This window comes from Stegodyphus dumicola, chromosome 1 (assembly GCF_044657685.1).
Source record: "Stegodyphus dumicola isolate Sdum_Otavi_A_Nest chromosome 1, ASM4465768v1".
NCBI lineage: Eukaryota > Metazoa > Arthropoda > Arachnida > Araneae > Eresidae > Stegodyphus > Stegodyphus dumicola.
This window is the reverse complement of record NC_140768.1, coordinates 99,996,027-100,015,575: the sequence shown is the minus strand read 5'-3', so window position 1 is coordinate 100,015,575 and position 19,549 is coordinate 99,996,027. Positions and strand designations below refer to the sequence as shown.

General features: G+C 34.4%; 1 protein-coding gene across 1 annotated transcript in view; it reads right to left on the bottom strand.

Moving 5' to 3' along the window:
- The window catches only part of LOC118179464 (outer dynein arm-docking complex subunit 3-like), a 114,542-nt gene that overhangs the window by 28,920 nt on the left and 66,073 nt on the right, over positions 1–19,549 (bottom strand). The window contains exons 5-7 of the mRNA XM_085818173.1: positions 18,735–18,914; positions 18,072–18,176; positions 3,959–4,189 (exon numbers count right to left, since the gene is read on the bottom strand). Coding sequence (XP_085674299.1) covers positions 3,959–4,189; positions 18,072–18,176; positions 18,735–18,914 — 516 coding nt within the window. The remainder of the gene's footprint in view (positions 1–3,958; positions 4,190–18,071; positions 18,177–18,734; positions 18,915–19,549) is intronic.

The following is a 19,549-nucleotide window of genomic DNA, read 5'->3' as shown; positions in this document are numbered from 1 at the left end:
ATATGACAGTTCTTATGTTAAAAACAAAACGAATCACAGCGAAATCGAAGATAAACTTACCTTATTAGCTTTTGCTTAGATATTCTTCACTGAACATTTTGAAATATTAAAAATGGATAATTTTTGTTGGTATTAGAAAAAATTAATGAGGAATTAGAATTTAAATCTCAAGGCTTATATTCGATGATATGACAGTTCTTATGTTAAAAACAAAACGAATCACAGCGAAATCGAAGATAAACTTACCTTATTAGCTTTTGCTTAGATATTCTTCACTGAACATTTTGAAATATTAAAAATGGATAATTTTTGTTGGTATTAGAAAAAATTAATGAGGAATTAGAATTTAAATCTCAAGGCTTATATTCGATGATATGACAGTTCTTATGTTAAAAACAAAACGAATCACAGCGAAATCGAAGATAAACTTACCTTATTAGCTTTTGCTTAGATATTCTTCACTGAACATTTTGAAATATTAAAAATGGATAATTTTTGTTGGTATTAGAAAAAATTAATGAGGAATTAGAATTTAAATCTCAAGGCTTATATTCGATGATATGACAGTTCTTATGTTAAAAACAAAACGAATCACAGCGAAATCGAAGATAAACTTACCTTATTAGCTTTTGCTTAGATATTCTTCACTGAACATTTTGAAATATTAAAAATGGATAATTTTTGTTGGTATTAGAAAAAATTAATGAGGAATTAGAATTTAAATCTCAAGGCTTATATTCGATGATACGACAGTTCTTATGTTAAAAACAAAACGAATCACAGCGAAATCGAAGATAAACTTACCTTATTAGCTTTTGCTTAGATATTCTTCACTGAACATTTTGAAATATTAAAAATGGATAATTTTTGTTGGTATTAGAAAAAATTAATGAGGAATTAGAATTTAAATCTCAAGGCTTATATTCGATGATATGACAGTTCTTATGTTAAAAACAAAACGAATCACAGCGAAATCGAAGATAAACTTACCTTATTAGCTTTTGCTTAGATATTCTTCACTGAACATTTTGAAATATTAAAAATGGATAATTTTTGTTGGTATTAGAAAAAATTAATGAGGAATTAGAATTTAAATCTCAAGGCTTATATTCGATGATATGACAGTTCTTATGTTAAAAACAAAACGAATCACAGCGAAATCGAAGATAAACTTACCTTATTAGCTTTTGCTTAGATATTCTTCACTGAACATTTTGAAATATTAAAAATGGATAATTTTTGTTGGTATTAGAAAAAATTAATGAGGAATTAGAATTTAAATCTCAAGGCTTAGATTCGATGATATGACAGTTCTTATGTTAAAAACAAAACGAATCACAGCGAAATCGAAGATAAACTTACCTTATTAGCTTTTGCTTAGATATTCTTCACTGAACATTTTGAAATATTAAAAATGGATAATTTTTGTTGGTATTAGAAAAAATTAATGAGGAATTAGAATTTAAATCTCAAGGCTTATATTCGATGATATGACAGTTCTTATGTTAAAAACAAAACGAATCACAGCGAAATCGAAGATAAACTTACCTTATTAGCTTTTGCTTAGATATTCTTCACTGAACATTTTGAAATATTAAAAATGGATAATTTTTGTTGGTATTAGAAAAAATTAATGAGGAATTAGAATTTAAATCTCAAGGCTTATATTCGATGATATGACAGTTCTTATGTTAAAAACAAAACGAATCACAGCGAAATCGAAGATAAACTTACCTTATTAGCTTTTGCTTAGATATTCTTCACTGAACATTTTGAAATATTAAAAATGGATAATTTTTGTTGGTATTAGAAATCTCTTTAGCAACAAACGTTTAATATTTTGGGATTATAATGTAGCGTTACCGTTGGGAGGACATTTATATCAGACACTTAAGTACTCAGGGCTAGCCCTCGAGGCTTTGCCATAATCACACAAACACACACACTTAAGTGCTCATGAGACTAAGGGCGTATCCATGAAACATTTTAACGCAATCAAGGGTCGGCAGGTATTGCCATTCTAAGTAAGGCATAAGATTTTTATCTTCTAAGCGTCTCGTAAACTGCCAGTTAAAAGAGTATTATCGTTTCAAGGTTTAAATTACTATTAATTATTTCGATTATTTATTATTATTTCCATAATTCTTCCCCCGCACCTATTTATTATTATTATTTCTAAACGTCTGCTATTTTCCTACTTCCTTTGATTTCTTTTTTGTTAGTTTTTTCTCAGAAAATTTACAAACTTAGACAATCAGTCAATAATTTTGCATAGTTAGTTCCCCTATAGCCTTGGGGTGTCTGGCGGCAGGTAGCTCATCTGACTCCGTATAATGTTTAGTACATTCGTGAGGTTGCGTAATACTTACTGCATTTCTTAACTCAAAACATATTTATTACAATTACGAAAAGCTCTTCACACACACACACACACACATATATATATAATTCACGGATAATATAGAACAGTCATTAGTGAAGTATAGTCCTCATGACGTGAGGAACCTGCCAACGAGGGTCTCTAGTCGAGAGTTCAAGAGCATTCTGGGTCTCGTTCCGATGGAAATAATCGGCCGACTGAATTAGATGCGCCTCCTTATTTTTTTAGTAGTATTTTACATCCTCTGATTTGTTATATTTGGAACAATATCAGAGGAAAAACAACATCATTGGTTCGTCAGCCCTCCTGAAATCGAGTGGCCTTGACGACAGAACCAGGGCAGAACGCTAAAATCTCTTGACACTGGTCGTGAATTTATGTCTCTTGTTCCATCAAGATAAAAGATAAATAAGATATTCTTTTTGGCTGCCCTGCCCCGTGAACTCAGCACACTACATCCCAGAGCCTTTAGAACCACCAAGTTCATACATTTTATAACCCCGTGGCCGAGACTGCCTAGGTACAGATCCTAGCCTGTAGCTTCGCAGAGTTCTCTACGTCGACCCCCGAACTGGAACGAATTATTGCGTCTGAGATGTCAGAACCATGTCATGTGACACGTCATAAAAACTTGAAAACAGAAACTTGCGGGCACCGCACACACGATTTTCTCATCTCTGTGTGGTCCCGGGTCTTCCACTTAGAAATCACCCACAGGGTTATTTGTTTCCACTTTAAGTGTAAGGCTTTTAATATTCATAAAAACTACTCATTCGATATCAATTATTACATTGAAATAAAGGGCAATTCACGAGACTCTTTTCATTCTTTTCACAAGTGTTGAACGTCTCCATCATCATTTAAGAAATACTTCTGTGGATGAGTGTGTTTGTATTTGATGTTACAGCAGGTAGGAGGGATATCTTTGCAAATTTCCCTTTCGTCCACAGACTGCATATCACAGTCGACCAGAGTCACAGCATCGGAGATACGTTTGCGAAAATTCCGGAGATTATAGGTAGTAAAGATGGTATCGTTGACAGATGTTTCCAAAGAAAAGTCACGTAATATTAAATCCGAAAACCAGCCGGCTACCGCATTAAGACATCTCCTTTTCTCATGTTTGAGGAAATTTTCACTGAGATACTCTCCCCAAACGTTCTTAATCTCGGTGGTAAATTTTGATTGAGACACTCTCGCAAATGGTCTCTACGGTAATGAGATGAAAAAGTCGCGTTTCTTTTATTCTTTTCCTTCAATATGACATCAGCTAACAGTCCATGAAAATCCTTCCAGTGGCATAGAGATGTCTGCTGTTTCAATAACGATGGACACACTGATTGTTAGTAAAAGTATATTTGAAAAAATTTGACAAGCTTACCCCTATTTGAGTGTAATAAAGCTTGATCTGGATTCCTTAGTTTATTTGCTGAGAATTTTTAAAATGAATAATTTTGTCAAAATTAATGTTAAAATGAAATAAATGTTGGATGTTAAAATAAATCTATCATATCAGCACCATTACCAAAATCATATATTATTTTACAAGAATACATAAATCGTAGGACAAATATTTACCTCAGCAGCAGTCGGTTTTGGTTTAAGTACTTTGCTATATTCAGCAAGAATTTTTTCTTTTTCCTGACGAGCCATCACAGCATCAGCTTCCATTTTCGTAAATTCTTTACGAGCAATATCTCGCCTTTTATGAGCTTTCTCTACACTTACAATAAGCTTTTCAATATCAGCTTGCTGTGCACGGTAGTCATCTTCTAGTTGTTGAAGTAATGATGGATATGCAGACAACTCCTTTAATAAAAATTTAAAATATTTAAATAATATTTTATACAGGAATATAAATTTCAGACATCTGAAATTTTCTTATGGATATATAAACCAAAAGATCTTATTCATACGTTTGAACACAATTAGAGTCTTAATTATTTTAGACTAAACAACAATAAAATAATTAATTAAATAACTTTTATTGCAAAAATGCTATTATAAACTACATCAGAGTAGTATATTTTTTATTTAATTAAACAATATTTAAAATGTATTTTATCCGCATTTATAAAAATTTTTGTACAAATGGAAAAGCTTAAAACATTCGAGTTAAATATTTTCCCATTTATATTCTGCAAACCTTTACGTTTAGAATTTAACTATGATCTATTCTTTATATTATATCGTATTCTACGAATAAAAAAACTTAAATTATTTAATTTGGATTATTATAATGATGATGCCCGTTAATTTTTAATATGTGTCGAAACATAAAATTTACCTTTTTCTGTAACAAATACTGCAAGGAATGTTTAAAACATAACAGCATAGTTGTTGTTATGTTAAAAATATGTGTATTCAATTTGCAGTCCAGTTTCTGCTTTTAGAATGCGTTTAAATTTGATAGTATTTCATCGATTAATAAATTTAGGTACTTGACATGGCGAATAGTCACTTAAGTTTCTCAAAATTTTATTCTCCTTTTGAGGCTATTACGCTATCTGCTTACATACGAAAATCTTTCATCAAAATGTTCTTGAACTAATTATATTTTTGCTTACATGTACAATTAAAAGACTAAACGTATTTTTTTATAAATTTTTAAACTTAATTTTGAGCTTATTCCACTTTAAATAGAGAAAATTTAGTTCCAAAATTTGGAAAATGAAATCAATATAATCGTTTCTTAAGTTGCCTTAGATAAATGGCCTCTGTATATATGCGCTAATGTACAATAATCTATAGACGAATGGCGCTGCGCATCTCCGAAGTTCTATGATAATTCTATATGAGACAAGCAGCATCTAAAATTCTACAAATAGTCGTTTAGTAATAATTCTATGATCAAAATACTCAATCTAGTTTAAAAAAGAATTTATTAAAATACCAAACAAATTAATCTAATCTAGAATCTTATCTACATCTCATCAACAGCATTCGAGGTGCATGAAAACAAATTGAAGGTCAAGTTCACACTGATGCCATTCCGAAGCAGAGAAAAGTTTCTATTCAAATCGGAACATCTCGGCCCCCGTTGGACGGTTGCCCAACATCATTTGGGAATGGGAGTGGACTGATATTGGAGACGGTTCGACGGAAGATTCCATTTGATGTTCTGATGTCCAAGACTCGTAATAGTCCATCTGAACCTAGATATTTTCAAGTTAGGCTTGAAGATAACGCGACCTGAAAAGGCTAGTCTTATTTTTTTCGAATGGGCTAGTTATTGCAACCCTATCTCTAGGTAAGTCTCCGATCATTTGGTTTATGGTTTGGTTTCTTGTCCGAAAGCAAGTCATGAATTTATTTCTAACATGTTTAACTCTATCTTGTCCGGAAGGTATCCAGTATAACTGTCTAATAAAAGAAAGTGTTGTTTGAACACCCGAATGAAGAGAGTTTTTGTAATAATAATATATGAGTAATTCAGTGAAATGATGACTTTTGGGTAAAAGAAGTTGATGTTTCTGGTCTTCTGAAAGATTGGAGAGACTCAGACTCAATCGCCCACCAACCCGTAAAAGTTCATCTTCATCAAGAAATACATTTAAGGATAAAACCTTACTATTACTTAGAACTGATCGTTTTGACAGCAGGCACTTAATTTCAGGTTGAAATTCAGAATATTGTGCACTTTGACTAGCACATTTGTTGCATTCTATAATTCAGAAGCATTCAAAACCCTTTCTGTTCTTAATGGTGGATTGGTTCTACAGTTGTTCACAAACCTTACACACCTCGCAGTAGTTATAATCAAATTGCTAAATGATACCCTTTAATGAATTTGTTTTGAACGGAATTTTCACCTGTGACTGTTGAGTTCACCACAGCTCTCTTTCGAAGTTCAAGCTTTTCATTATCTTTGAAATCCTTTACTGATTCTGCGAGTGGCCACGAATCGATGCTCTGTAATAACCACTTAAGTTCATGCAACCATATTTCACTATTTCGTAGTTTAGCTAACGTTATTCCTTTCGTGGAATTTGTCTTCGTTCCTCTGGTCAGCATGTCAGACGGATATTCATCTCCAGGACAATAATTCCAAGACTCGGGTGATGTTTTCTCTCTTCCCATTATTCGATGTTGGATGAATGGCCTTCCACTTATTTAAATCGCCCTTTATCCAATGTAATGTCGCAGAAGAGTCTGCCAAAAATATACATTCATCTGGAGCCTTTTCTCTAACTGTCCTTTCACATTTGAGGCTAATCTTGCTCCGATGAGCGCTCCCATTAGTTCTAGTCTTGGAATGTACAGCTTCTTCAGTGGAGTTACTGTGGTTTTGGAAATGACAAAACTACTTCCTATTTCACTGTCCTTCGTGACGTATCGCAGGTATATTACAGCTCCATATGCCTTCTGACTTGAGTCCGTAAAGCAAGGCATTTGAATATCTCTCAATTCAGACTTGTTAGTCTTTCGGAAGTAATGTCGCGGAATGTTTACATTCTGAATCACTAAAAGTTCCATCGCCATCAGACCATTTTTAGACCATTTTAGACTATTTTTTCATTCTGTTTTCAAAGTCCAATGTCAACGGATCATCCCAATCTATCCCAAGTTGCCAAATTTCCCGCATTAGTACTTTTGCTCTAATAGTGAATGGACTTATGAATCCAATAGGATCATAAAGTTTTCCAATGGTTTTTAAGAACTTCTCTTTTTGTCATTAGCTTTGTTTTCCCTTGAGCTTGATTGGTTAGATTTTGCGATTCTATCTTCAAAAGATCTTCCTTGTAATCCCATTTATATCCCAATAAATGCTTTTCCAGGACTTTCTGGATTTCACCATTTTCGTATTCGTCAAAAACTTCCTGCAGATTCGCACAATTTGTTTTCCATTTTCGCACGTTAAAACCAGCAGCCTTCAATATATATCTAATGTCTTCATATATAAGTTTAGCTTCGTCTTCATCCCACCTATTAAATCGTCTACGTATAAACATTCGTTCAACAGTTTAACTGCTTTCTGATTTGTTTCTTTAAAGGTGTTTATTTTATGGTGTTTGATTGTAGCGGCAAGCAAAAATGGGCTAGATGTAGCGCCAAACAAAACCGAGTCAGTCTAAGTACTTTCGTGTTAAGTTTCCCATCCTTATCCGTAAGCATATTATTTCACAAGTGCACATCAGCGTAGCCACTGAGGGAGGAGTTTCGAAAATGGACCAATGAGCTTCTATTGCTCTTGTGACGCTAAATCGTCGTGCATGCGAGCATTATGTTGTTTACGTCTTAATTTGCATTTGTTTCGCAGTTATAAATGTATGGTTTAATAGTAGAAAATCTCGTAGTGCTTTCGTTTTATGAGATTAATTAATTGCTGACATTTCACTTTCGCAATTTTTATCACGCATTGATATTTGGATTGATGTTCATGGCATATTATAGCTCTTTACATCGAGAAAATGATTAAAGCTACAGTTAGCCTCGAATATTATGCATTTACTAACACCTGTGGATTAAAAGAGAATTCAAGTGTATAGTTTCTTTTATTACTGAGCTGAGAAGTACTGGAAGTGTTACAATGAATCTAATGTTTTCTTATTTCAGTGCTCGCTTTCTTTTGCTTTTGAAAGTGTAAGATTCAGAGTACAGATTGTGTATGATCTAATTATATCCATTGTTAACATCAAAATTTATATATGAATAAACTGAATGTATTCGTTGTGAATAAGATAAATTCATTCTGTTTAATATTATTTCTTGTGTAGACAGTACATTTAAGAGTGAGCAGTTATTAAATGTGAAATTTAACACCTTAAATGTATACAAATGCAGATTGGTAAAGTTCACTTTGGATAAAATTCTGCATTGGCTTTTATTATAGAATATCTTTCATCTTTTTCATATAGATTGCAATAAAAATTGCAGACTTCTATTTACATATATGATTGGTGTAAACATTTTTCTCATATGCGTAGTTTTATGTAAAAATAGCATTTGGGCTCAGATGTTTATCCCATATTTCTTTCTTCATCTTATTTACCACTTATTAAGTAATATTTCACATGGATATTTTTGCGAAGTATCCAGCTTGTGTTTGTATTTATTTCAAATTCTTTCAACCAGGTAGTAAAATCTTCGCAATTGTTTATATTTGATCTAACTTCGCAATGAAAATTTTCAGAAGAAATCGACGATGTTTTAATTATTTTGTACAGAAAATTGCGTGGCAAAATATTTTCAACCATCTTGCCTAAATCTTAAAGCGCGCGAAGGGTAATGTGAGATGAGAGAAATATTACTGAATGCCCATTGGTCCATTCTAGAAACCACTCCCTCGGTGGCTACACAGATGTGCACTTGTGAAATATGCTATCCGTAAGGTTATTTGCTTACAAAAATCTTACTGCATCCCCATCTTCAGGTGACAGAGAAATTTGGAGAAAGGCTTGTTCGATGTCGGCAGTAAATGCTATATTATGTGTACGAAATTGTATTAATATCTCTACGAATGGTAGATTTAAATTAGGACCGGAATAGAGACAATCATTTAAAGAATATTCGTCTTTTGAATGGCTGGATGCATCAAATACAACTCTGACGGGTTTATCGGGTCGAATAACTGGCTGGTGAGGCATGTAATAAATTCTTCTTGTTTCTTCAGAACTTTGACTAATTTCCTCAGTTATACCCATCTTTAAATGCTGTTCTATAGCTGACTGGTACTGCTGATGAAGCAGTGGATCGTTTCTCAACCTTTTAACCAGTTCATTAAGGCGAGCTTCTGCATTTACGTAATTCGTTTTTAACCCAGACGAATTTTCATTCCGAGGGGATTTAAACTCATATCGCTTTTCTTTAAATTTGATAATTCTGTTAAAATTGTCTAAAATGTCATTACCTATTTTAATACTTCCCTTACCTTGTTCAAATCCCAATGCTTTAATTCCCAAAATTGCTTTAACTGTGTTGAGATCAATCTATCGTCAACAATGATGTCCCTGTTTAACAATTCATCGTTAGAATCAGTCCGGCCTTGAAATCACCATCCAAATATTGTTTCGGAAGTTATAAGTTTATTTTTAATACCTGTTATTACTTCCTGATAGTAATCTACTGTGATCAGAACAGCAATGTTTTTGTCATTGTATTCACAAGAATCAGCTAATTGTAATCCTATTAATTCTGGAAACTCGGATATCAGGAAAAGGTAAATTAATTGCGAATATTTGGTTAGTGTCTTAAATTTCTATATTTAGGGATGGTTCATTTCTATTTTTGATTTGGACTTGCACAACATTGTAAGTCTATTCTGTTGTCTGGTTAACCCCAAATGCAAATGCTGACAAAGTCTCCTTTCGAATAACAGGTAATTTACACGTTTCTGAAATGTCCCGAATTATAAAACTTCTCATCGATCCATTGTCTATCCATCGGGTTTCCAGCCGATGAAGCACCAAAAATATGTATACACGCGCTAATGTACACTTACCTAACAAAAGAATGGCGCTGCGCATCTCCGAAGTTCCACGATAATTCTATTTGAGACAAGCAGCATCTAAAATTCTACAAATAGTGATTCAGTGATAATTATATGATCAAAATACTCAATCAAGTTTAAAAAAGAATTTATTAAAATATCAAATTAATCTAATCTAGAATCTAATCTGCATCTCATCAGCAGGATTCGAGGTGCATCAAAACAAATCGAAAGTCAAGTTCTCACTGTTGCCATTCCGAGGCAGAGAAAAGATTCTAGGCGGACTGAAACAGCCTCCTTGTACCACTTTCTTAAGGAAATTTGCCCATTAAGCATAATGGAAAAAGAATGACATGTAGTCCAATGCATGCTATTTTATAGAACATAAAAAGGTATACGCTTTTTATAAGGTATATGCTTACGTATATGCTTATAAGCTAAGCGTATATGCTTATATGCGTATATGCTAAGGTATATGCTTATAAAGTATATGCTTTTTATGATCAGTGATCATAAAAAGATTCAGTGATCATAATTCAGAGATTCATGATTCAGTGATCATATAATTATCACTGAATCACTATTTGTAGAATTTTAGATGCTGCTTGTAAGCTAACAGGTATCTAACCAGTTACTTTATGTTCAGTTTCTTTACTGTCATTTCACCCTTTGCGCTTTCCTACCAGACTACTAATTTGCAGTTCGCGCGTATTCAAATGAGGTAGAAAGAGATACTAGTATTTAAAAGAAAGTTTTAGATTGTTTAGACAGGGCGTATTTCATCTGATGCCGGCCATGTTGCTAGCTGAATCTCTACGAAAGCAGTCTGTCTTGGGCGTTGCTTTGTTCTTGCCAAAAGTGCTTATCACGCCGGTATAGGTTTCAGCCAACTTGTGCGTTAATCATTTCTGTGTAGCCTTTTCGCTAACTTAACCCTTTGCACTCGAGCGGTGCCTCTTAGGCACCACTGCATGTGATGCGATAACTCGAGTGGTGCCTGAGATGCACCATTCGAATCGATGTGTTTATTTGTGTTTGACCTAAGGAATATCGCTTGAGAGATCTATTTGGCCTTTTGTAGATCAACTTACGAGGTGTCTGAATAGCTATAAGGATGTCTTATCTCAAATAAAGGTTGTCTTTGCAATGCTTATGCGATTAAATGTATTATCTCAAAAATACTTGCGACCGCGGATAGGACTCTGTCTTCGACATCAGTTCGAACTCAACCTTCTTGCCGATCGCAGTATTTCTTTCAAAGTTACTGAGCCCAATAAGTATGGAACACGACGAAGAAGTTACTTCTAGCGAAGATGAGTTTAATTTTTCGGCAATAACGAACGAAATTACATGACTACATAGACAGATTGCCCATGAGAACGAAGACGGAAGTGAGAAAGATAGTGATGCGAAAAATCCGAATAATCGACAGTGAATCTGGAAGCCAAAGTGATTGTACAGATGAGACTGAACCTTCAGAATGGACAGTGTGCACAGAATCCGAAGAAATCCCCAAAAGAATACCGTTTGTATCCGGTGAAAGACAAGTAGGACCGCACGTATTTGCACACATAAAAGAACCAATAGATTTTTTCAAATTATTTTTCACCGAGGAATTAGTTACTGACATAGTGCAGGAAACTAACAATAACGCTGCACGGAAGGTGGAAGGGAAGACCTTATCATCCCGTTCTATATGGCGATCATGGTACGATGTAACAGTTACCGAATTTTGGCAATCATAAATATGGGGACAACGCCACTGGCAAACATACAAGAATACTGGTCGAAAAATTATACTAGTTATATTCCATTTTACTCAGACACGTTTACGAGAGACTGATTTTGTCAAATATTTTGGAGACTTCACCTCAAGACAATACCCTCAGAAAACACAAACCCTAGAACCCGTTTGCAGTTAGTATCTGGTTTCCTCGAGTATATAAATGAAAGGTTCTTGAATTATTTTGTACCCGGAGAGCAAATTTGTATGGATGAGTCGACTGTCAAATTCAAAGGCCGCATATCATTCATTACGTACAATCCAATGAAACCTATAAAATGGGGTATTCGGGTTTATACGCTCGCAGATTCAAATACCGGCTTCATTTGTGCTATTCTGCCGTATTATGGATCTCTAAGAACAGAGACTTTCATAAGACTTGTTGTATCATTTTGTATAGATTGTATCATTTTGTATAGATGTAGCGGTATCAGCCAGAATACCGCTACATCTATACAAAATGATACAGGATAAAATTCCCGGTGTTGAGGGACACCACATGTTCACGGACCGTTATTATACGAGTTACATATTGGCGGAGGAATTACGCAAACAAAAGTGCCACTTAACTGGGACGATCATGACAAATAGAGAGCACCTTCCATGTGAAATACGAAAGCCAAAATTTGAGAATCGAACCACATGTGCATATCGTAAAGGTAATATTTTGGTTCTTGCGTGGAAGGACAAGAGGATTGAGACGGCTTTGACTACTTGGAATAATGCGGAAATACACTGGTGTGCAAAAATTAAGGACGAAGTCGAAAAATTAGCATATCAGCTGAACGAAGAGGCAGAGCGGACAGAAAGACCAATCAGGAGATTAAGTAAGGTGATGTACGGTAGCACATGCGCAGATATGCAGGTAGACGTAATGGGGGAGTGTCTGAGTAGTATAAAGCATGTTGTCGGTGTAAGATCAGTATTTCTGGCAAAGAGATTGCACGCCGTATAGCAGTTAAAATCACACCGAGTTGCTGCCTCAGCGAGAAATGGCGAATAATCAATCTGTTAGAAGACATCTGGATGCTTTTACCCGAGGTCGAATCATTGGGAAGTTGGAGGAAGGCCGCAGTGTGACAAGTGTGGCTGCAGAGTTCGGAATTGCTCACGGCATCGTTTCACGACTTTGGAGACAATTTCAAACTACAGGAACAGCTATCCGGGGGTTTAGTAGTGGTCCTCCACGAAGAACCACACCCACAGATGACCGGTATATTGCCTTACAGGCCAGAAGAAACAGGCGGCAGACAGCGGGAGAAATCGCTAGACACACGACACAGGCAACTGGACGACCGATATCGCGTTTTACCGTGGCCAGAAGACTGCACGGTGGTGGTCTGTTTGCACGACGCCCTGTACGGTGTGTACCTCTAATGCCTGCCCATCGGAGAAGGCGTTCTCTGTGGTGCCGGGAACACCGGAATTGGAGAGACAATGAATGAGGACGAGTACTCTTTACAGATGAGAGCAGATTCAGTCTGAGTAGCGATTCTCATCGCATACTCATCTGGAGAGAGCGGGGAAGCCGCAATCATCCCTCGAACATCATTGAAAGGGACAGGTATGGAGGTGGCGGTGTTCTCGTTTGGGGAGGCATCATGCTTGGTAGTCGTACAGACCTTCACATCTTCGACGCAGGTTCAGTCAACGGGACCCGTTATTGTAACGAGATTCTTCTTCCATATGTGCGTCTTTTTAGAGGGGTCCGCAGTTCCTTTTCATGGACAACAATGCGCCATGTCATTGCACAGTAGCTGCCGAACAGCTCTTAGAGAGTGAGGATATTGAACGTATGGATTGGCCGGCACGACCTCCGGATCTCAATCCCATCGAGCATGTATGAGATTTTCTAGGCAGACGCTTGGCAGCTCGTACCTTACCACCAGTAACGATTCCGGAGCTTCGATTGGCGCTGCAAGACGAATGGGCAGCAATGCCTCAACAACTCATTGACAACCTCATTCTCAGCATGGGCAGACGCTGTGAAACCTGCCTAGCAGTCAGGGAAGATCATATCCCCTATTAAAGACCGGATGTTTCTTGCTGGACACCCATCACAGGGATGTTTCGGCCTTCAGTCGCATTGCGCTCCATGCTACTTTTTCAATAAAGCTTCTTTTTATCCCTCTGATTTCTCTTTTAGTAAGTGTTGCTTACATTACTCATGTCCTTACGTATTGGGGATCTTACGATATTAAATGTGTTGATTTGGAAAGCTTTTGTACAAAGTTATATTGAAAAAACCGTCTCGTCCTTAATTTTTGCACACCAGTGTAACTCCTGTAAGAAGAACTCTACGAGGCGGTATTGAAGTCGTTAGAAAAAAGCCCAATGTTATTGTAAATTACATCAAATTTATGAGCGGTGTTGATCGAGCTGACCAACTGGCTTTGACATATTGTTTTTTAAGAGAATCCGTAAAATGGTGGCGAAAACTATTTTTGGGGGGTTTGGAGATTTGCTCCATCAATTCATACATTCTTTATCAATCAGTAAAGAAGCAGAGAAACGAACGGCCGTTTAGTCACCTACAATTATTTGAAAACTTTAGTGGATCAACAGAGAGGAGACTTTCGACAAAAACAACCCAGCACAGCTTCTACTTCACACAGCATTTCTGAAACGATCCGACTAAATGGGAAGCTGCATATTATTTTGATGGGAAAAAAAAAAAAAAAAAAAAAAAAAAAAAAAAAAAAAAAAGATTGCAAGGTTTGCTCCCAAAGAACGTCCCAAAGGCGACAAACTGTATACTACTGTGACACATTCTCCGACAAGCCAAGGATGCATATTCGAGATTGTTTTGTAAAATATCATACGAAGCAAAATTTTAGAACGTAATGTTTAATACATATGTTTCATTAAGTTAAAAAAATATGTATAATGTTAAAATATACGAGTTTAAAGTGTTTTATTGTGTCTAAAATTATTTTAAGTTAACAATAAGGAACTCAGGATATAAGCGGGAATGGCTGATTACTCTCAAGTTGCTGGTTCAACCGACAGAAAAGCGCCTCGAGCGCAAAGGGTTAAGATTTTAGTTTTAATTTGAAATTCCTTACTTTTGAGTTACGCCATAAATGCTGACTGGTTTTGTAAGTACAAGCAATGCCTTCTGTTAATTTTTTTGAATTCTAAATAAAAGGGTCTTTTACACCCTTCTTATGTTTGCGTGTGGTTAACCAGAGATAACGATAATTCGCTTATGTCTGTTCACGAGTCTTGCCCCAGCGGCGCCAGTTAATCCCATGGAGGGATTAGGATTTATTGTGGAAACCATCCGCAGCTATGAAATCGGCTGTGACTTTCAATGGCAGAACCTCGGTAACTAACATTTTTGAACAGTTAAATTTGCATTTTATACTGTACTCAATGCCAGAAACACAGAAAGTTACAACAGCAACTGCTGATTTAACAGGACGACCTTCTAGTTGTTATAAATACTTTGGCAAGTTTGTGTTGGTTAAGCTAGGCAGCGACACCTATAAATTTGAAGTTCTCAAAAATGTATCCTTCAAAGCATTTACCGTTGTAAAAGACAGCACTAAGCTGGAGTCAGAACATTTTGGTAAGTCTCGGTTTACGTTAAAGTCAAAGAACTGACTGATTTTAATTTGTGGAAAATCCAAATTTTTAATTTATTGTAAGGCATAAGGCCTCACGAGGAGATAATACAAATTATTTTACCTAGATTGTTGCCTCAAATGCAAGATTTTTTTTTAATTAAGAAATCAAACGATACCTAAGAATCGATTTGAGCTCGCTGTGAAATTCGAAAGCAGGCGTGTGACAGAAAAGACATGCATGGCAGGATATGGCGAGAGGGCAGATGGGCAAAGTTTTAGGCTTGTACCACTGCGAAGGCTACAGTTTAGCCAGAATAAGCATTTTAGAAATATACAAAAAAGATTTAATCGCGAGTGGTAGCCGCCAAAATGAAAGGAAAAAGATAAAACATAGGGGGAAATAAAATTCAATTAAATATTGCAATTGTTAAAATTTGGCATTGCCAGTAGTGCAGATATTGCTAATTAATATCCCTGCAGATATATTGCTAAACAGCCCGGTTGTAAATGCTTGTCACTCGCCGCACCTGCTAATTCATATTCTAGAAGCTGCACACTTCAGACGCGCGTTGTATCGTTCCATAATGCTGATTGGTGCTGCAAGTTCAATCATTTACACAATTCGCCAAGCCATATTTGCATGCAGCGTTCGTAGTTGTGGCTCAACTTTTCTTGCGTGACATATTTTTTTGCAACAGAATGTATATTGACAGTTAATTACTAAATTTTCAGATTGACATTTATTTCAAATAATTCTAACATGTTTCATCAGTCATTGAATAGCTTACTTGGATTTAAACTAAAATAATCAAATAATTAAAACTTTCCAAGTGGGACAAAACTTGAAAGTAAATAAGGAGAATCTAGTCTCTTTCCCTTATTTATTAAATTTGTCTTCAATGCATAAATAAAAATGCATATATTTGTATGTAAATATTTAGAAACTTTTTATATTTTACTACAGCTGGACACATGATAGCGTTTCGATTCTGATAAAGTTTGTTGGAGAGAAATTGCTAGAAATTATCTGCATTACGGACTGCAGATGCTCGTCGGTCAACCGAGTTCTTATTAATCTTCATCTGTGAAAAAAGAGCTGTTTAGATGTAAATGTATTTCCCACAATGTGATTCTTTTTAGTGCAAAAAATCATAATCTTTTGAGAAGTACGAATCCACGTTAATAAATCTGTATCCTTCAGATCTTTGAATAAGATTTATAATCTTATTTTTTAGTTTCTTTTACAGATTTCATAGTGCGTTATTCATGTGTCGCTTTTAATTGTTATGAAAATAATATAAACTGGGAATTCAAATAACTAAAATCTTGAAATCTTTGCCAGAACGTATTTGCAACAAGTACATAACTGAAATGTAAATACATACGGGCCACATAAAATTGCTTCGGAAGCCATACACGGGCCGCCATTTGAGACTACTGATGTGAATGATTTGCACTTTCAGCTAGCAATTGAAAGATAGTAGATTAAATGCCGGAGAAGGCAGAATTGATTTCTCATCTTTCTGAGCTCTGAAGAATTAAACAGTCTCTACCACTACGACCAGATAGAAGGCACGATTCGTCGCCACCTTGATTCAAAAGGCAAAATCTTGCACCTCTCTGCATTGCTAACATTGCTTTACTCGCCTTATAATCCTAGTAAAGGCGCAGTTCATTTCCTGGCGTTCGTCAAAAATATAGTGGCAAAAACAGAATAGTTTTCTATATATAGTTTTCTATGTCGCATCCTGGGAAGAAGGGAAAAAGCAAATAGAAAATACCTCAGTTCTAAAATATCATGGTATGAAACATCATAGCAGAAAATACAGCGGCGCAAAAAACTTCGCAGTCTTAAAACATCTAATTTCAAAAATATCCTGGTAAGAAAATAAAGTACCTATAAGTCATTGCATGATGATAACATAACAGGGAAGTATTTTTTTTTTTTTTTTTTTTTTTGACATTTAAATTGAATTTTTTCCAATTGATTTGTGAGCACAAGAAGGTAATATTTTTACCTCTACATTTTACATTTTTATATTGACTAATAAATTTTAACTGAAAAGCAAGAAGAAAACTTAAGCATTTAAAGTCTAGAAATTAGTAAAAATTAATGCTACGTACAACAGTTAATATAATTTTAAACGTATGTTGCTAAACACTAAAAATCAGTGTTTAATTAATCTCTTTTACACGTATTAGAAGATTTTCATAAAAAAATATAGTGTTAAAAAGTTTAGAAAGAGGAAGCCACGTAAGTTAAAAATTAAATTAACTATTATTCGTAGCATTAATTTTTACTAATTTCCAGGTTTTGAATGCGTAACTTTCCTTCTTGTTTTCTCAGTAAAAACTTATTAGTTAATTCAAAAATATGAAATATAGAGGTAAAACTATTACTTTTTTCTCGAGCTCTCAAACCATTACGTGAATTTTCTAAAAATTTTTTTCACTCGGAAAACGCATATCTGCAATGTTCTCATCATTCGATAATTTGTAGGTGCTTTACAACAGTGTTTTAAAACTGAGAAATTTTTGTATGTGAACGCTTTCTTTTAAAGTGCAATGTTTTAGAATTGCGATGTTTTTCCCTTGCTTTCTTTTCTCCCACGATGTTTTGGACGACGACGTTTGACCTTTGCGTTGTTTTCTACGCGACGTTTTCGCCCGTGATGCTTTTTTCACGAAGTTTTCATCTGCAACCGATTTTCTATGTTTCCTGTCGTGAAAACCTTAATAGTCTCTATTAAGTTATTACCTTATTAGTCTCTATAGTTCTACTTCGGAAAGCTGAATGTTTATATTCACATACTTTTCGCTATGTTCTAAAAGCAGCAAAACATAAAATAAAATAAAACACTAATAGTAATAACACTTAATTAAATATTAAATTAATAAAAACTTACTTACTCTTCTAAGTTGCTCTTGTATTAGTTTGTATTTTGCTTGAATTATCTGACATTCCATTAAATTTTTTTCGACTTTTTGGTATTCATTTTCTAATTCTCTCACACGCTATAAATAAGTATTATTTACATTTCAGAAATTCAATAATATTAAATTTTAATACATAATATCTGTACAACCTATCATGCAGAATAATTTTATTCTTTTAGACAACTTGATGTAAGGATTTTTTTAAAGCAGATCTAACATGTCTGAAATTAAGAAAGATATGAAATTAACAAAAAATAATTAAACTACGAAAGACTACCTTTTATATGTGTCTCGATTGAATGTGTTTGAGTTACAAGTATATTTTGAAGTTCCAATTTACACAGAGAAATGTTAAATAGTTAATATTATTAATTTGGAAAACGGTGATAAAGATTTAAGCTATTATGATAGCCTAATAAACACTTTTGCGCAGAAATTTCTTGATACAAAACAATTTTACATATAAATCTTCTAAATTTGTTTTAACAATGCATAAAATATTATAATTATTTTCAGCAATAAATATTTTTGCGAGAAAATATTGTTTTCCTGAATCATCAAAACATGTTTTGTTTATAACCTAAGAATTTCATTAGCCATAAAACTTAAGCTAAAAGTTCAGTTGAAAAAACATACCCTTAAAGTTTCTGATTCAGCATGTTCTCTTATAAAATCATTATAGTTATTCCATGCAACAATTTTCGATTGTTCTTTCAGTTTCTGCAGATGTTTTTCTTTTACTTTCAGCTCGTGAGTCAAGGCATTGCTCTTTTTAATCAAATCCAAAACTTTCCCATCAAGTATCTCAACGGCTTCCTGAAATAACATACAGATTCATTTTATATCATATTTCTTCATTCAAAATTCAAATCACAGATATTACTAAAATTTTTAAATGCCTTGTTATACGCAATTAAATATCTAAAAGATATATAAATAACGACACAGGGAATGACAAACAGAGAAACTAAGTACAGCTAACACAAATCATCTTTTCTACATAGAATACAAAGTTAAATATGAATCAGACAGGTTATATTACTGATTATATTCAAAACACAGATTAAATTGTATTCCGCATACTGTATGCAAATGTAAAACTTAAAACATGAAGGACCTGAAAAAAGCTTAGGACCTGAAAAATGAATTTTCGATCAAGATTCCTTTTCTACAAATAGGAATGCTTTCAGCATTTGCTCTGATGGTTGGTAAATGTATTATATCGATTATAAGTTATTGTAGAATTTTGTGGGGCTGCTTTCTCGTGGCCAATCTATATCATATCAAGAGACTTTTAACAGTCAACAAGCAGTTAAAATTCAAATGCTTTAATTATGCAAGATAGTTTGCTATTACAATTTTGTTTAATTACAACCATATAATTATGGCGAATAATATTACTTCCACGCATTTAGTTCTTTTTATCATTGACTATACTTACTACGCGATAA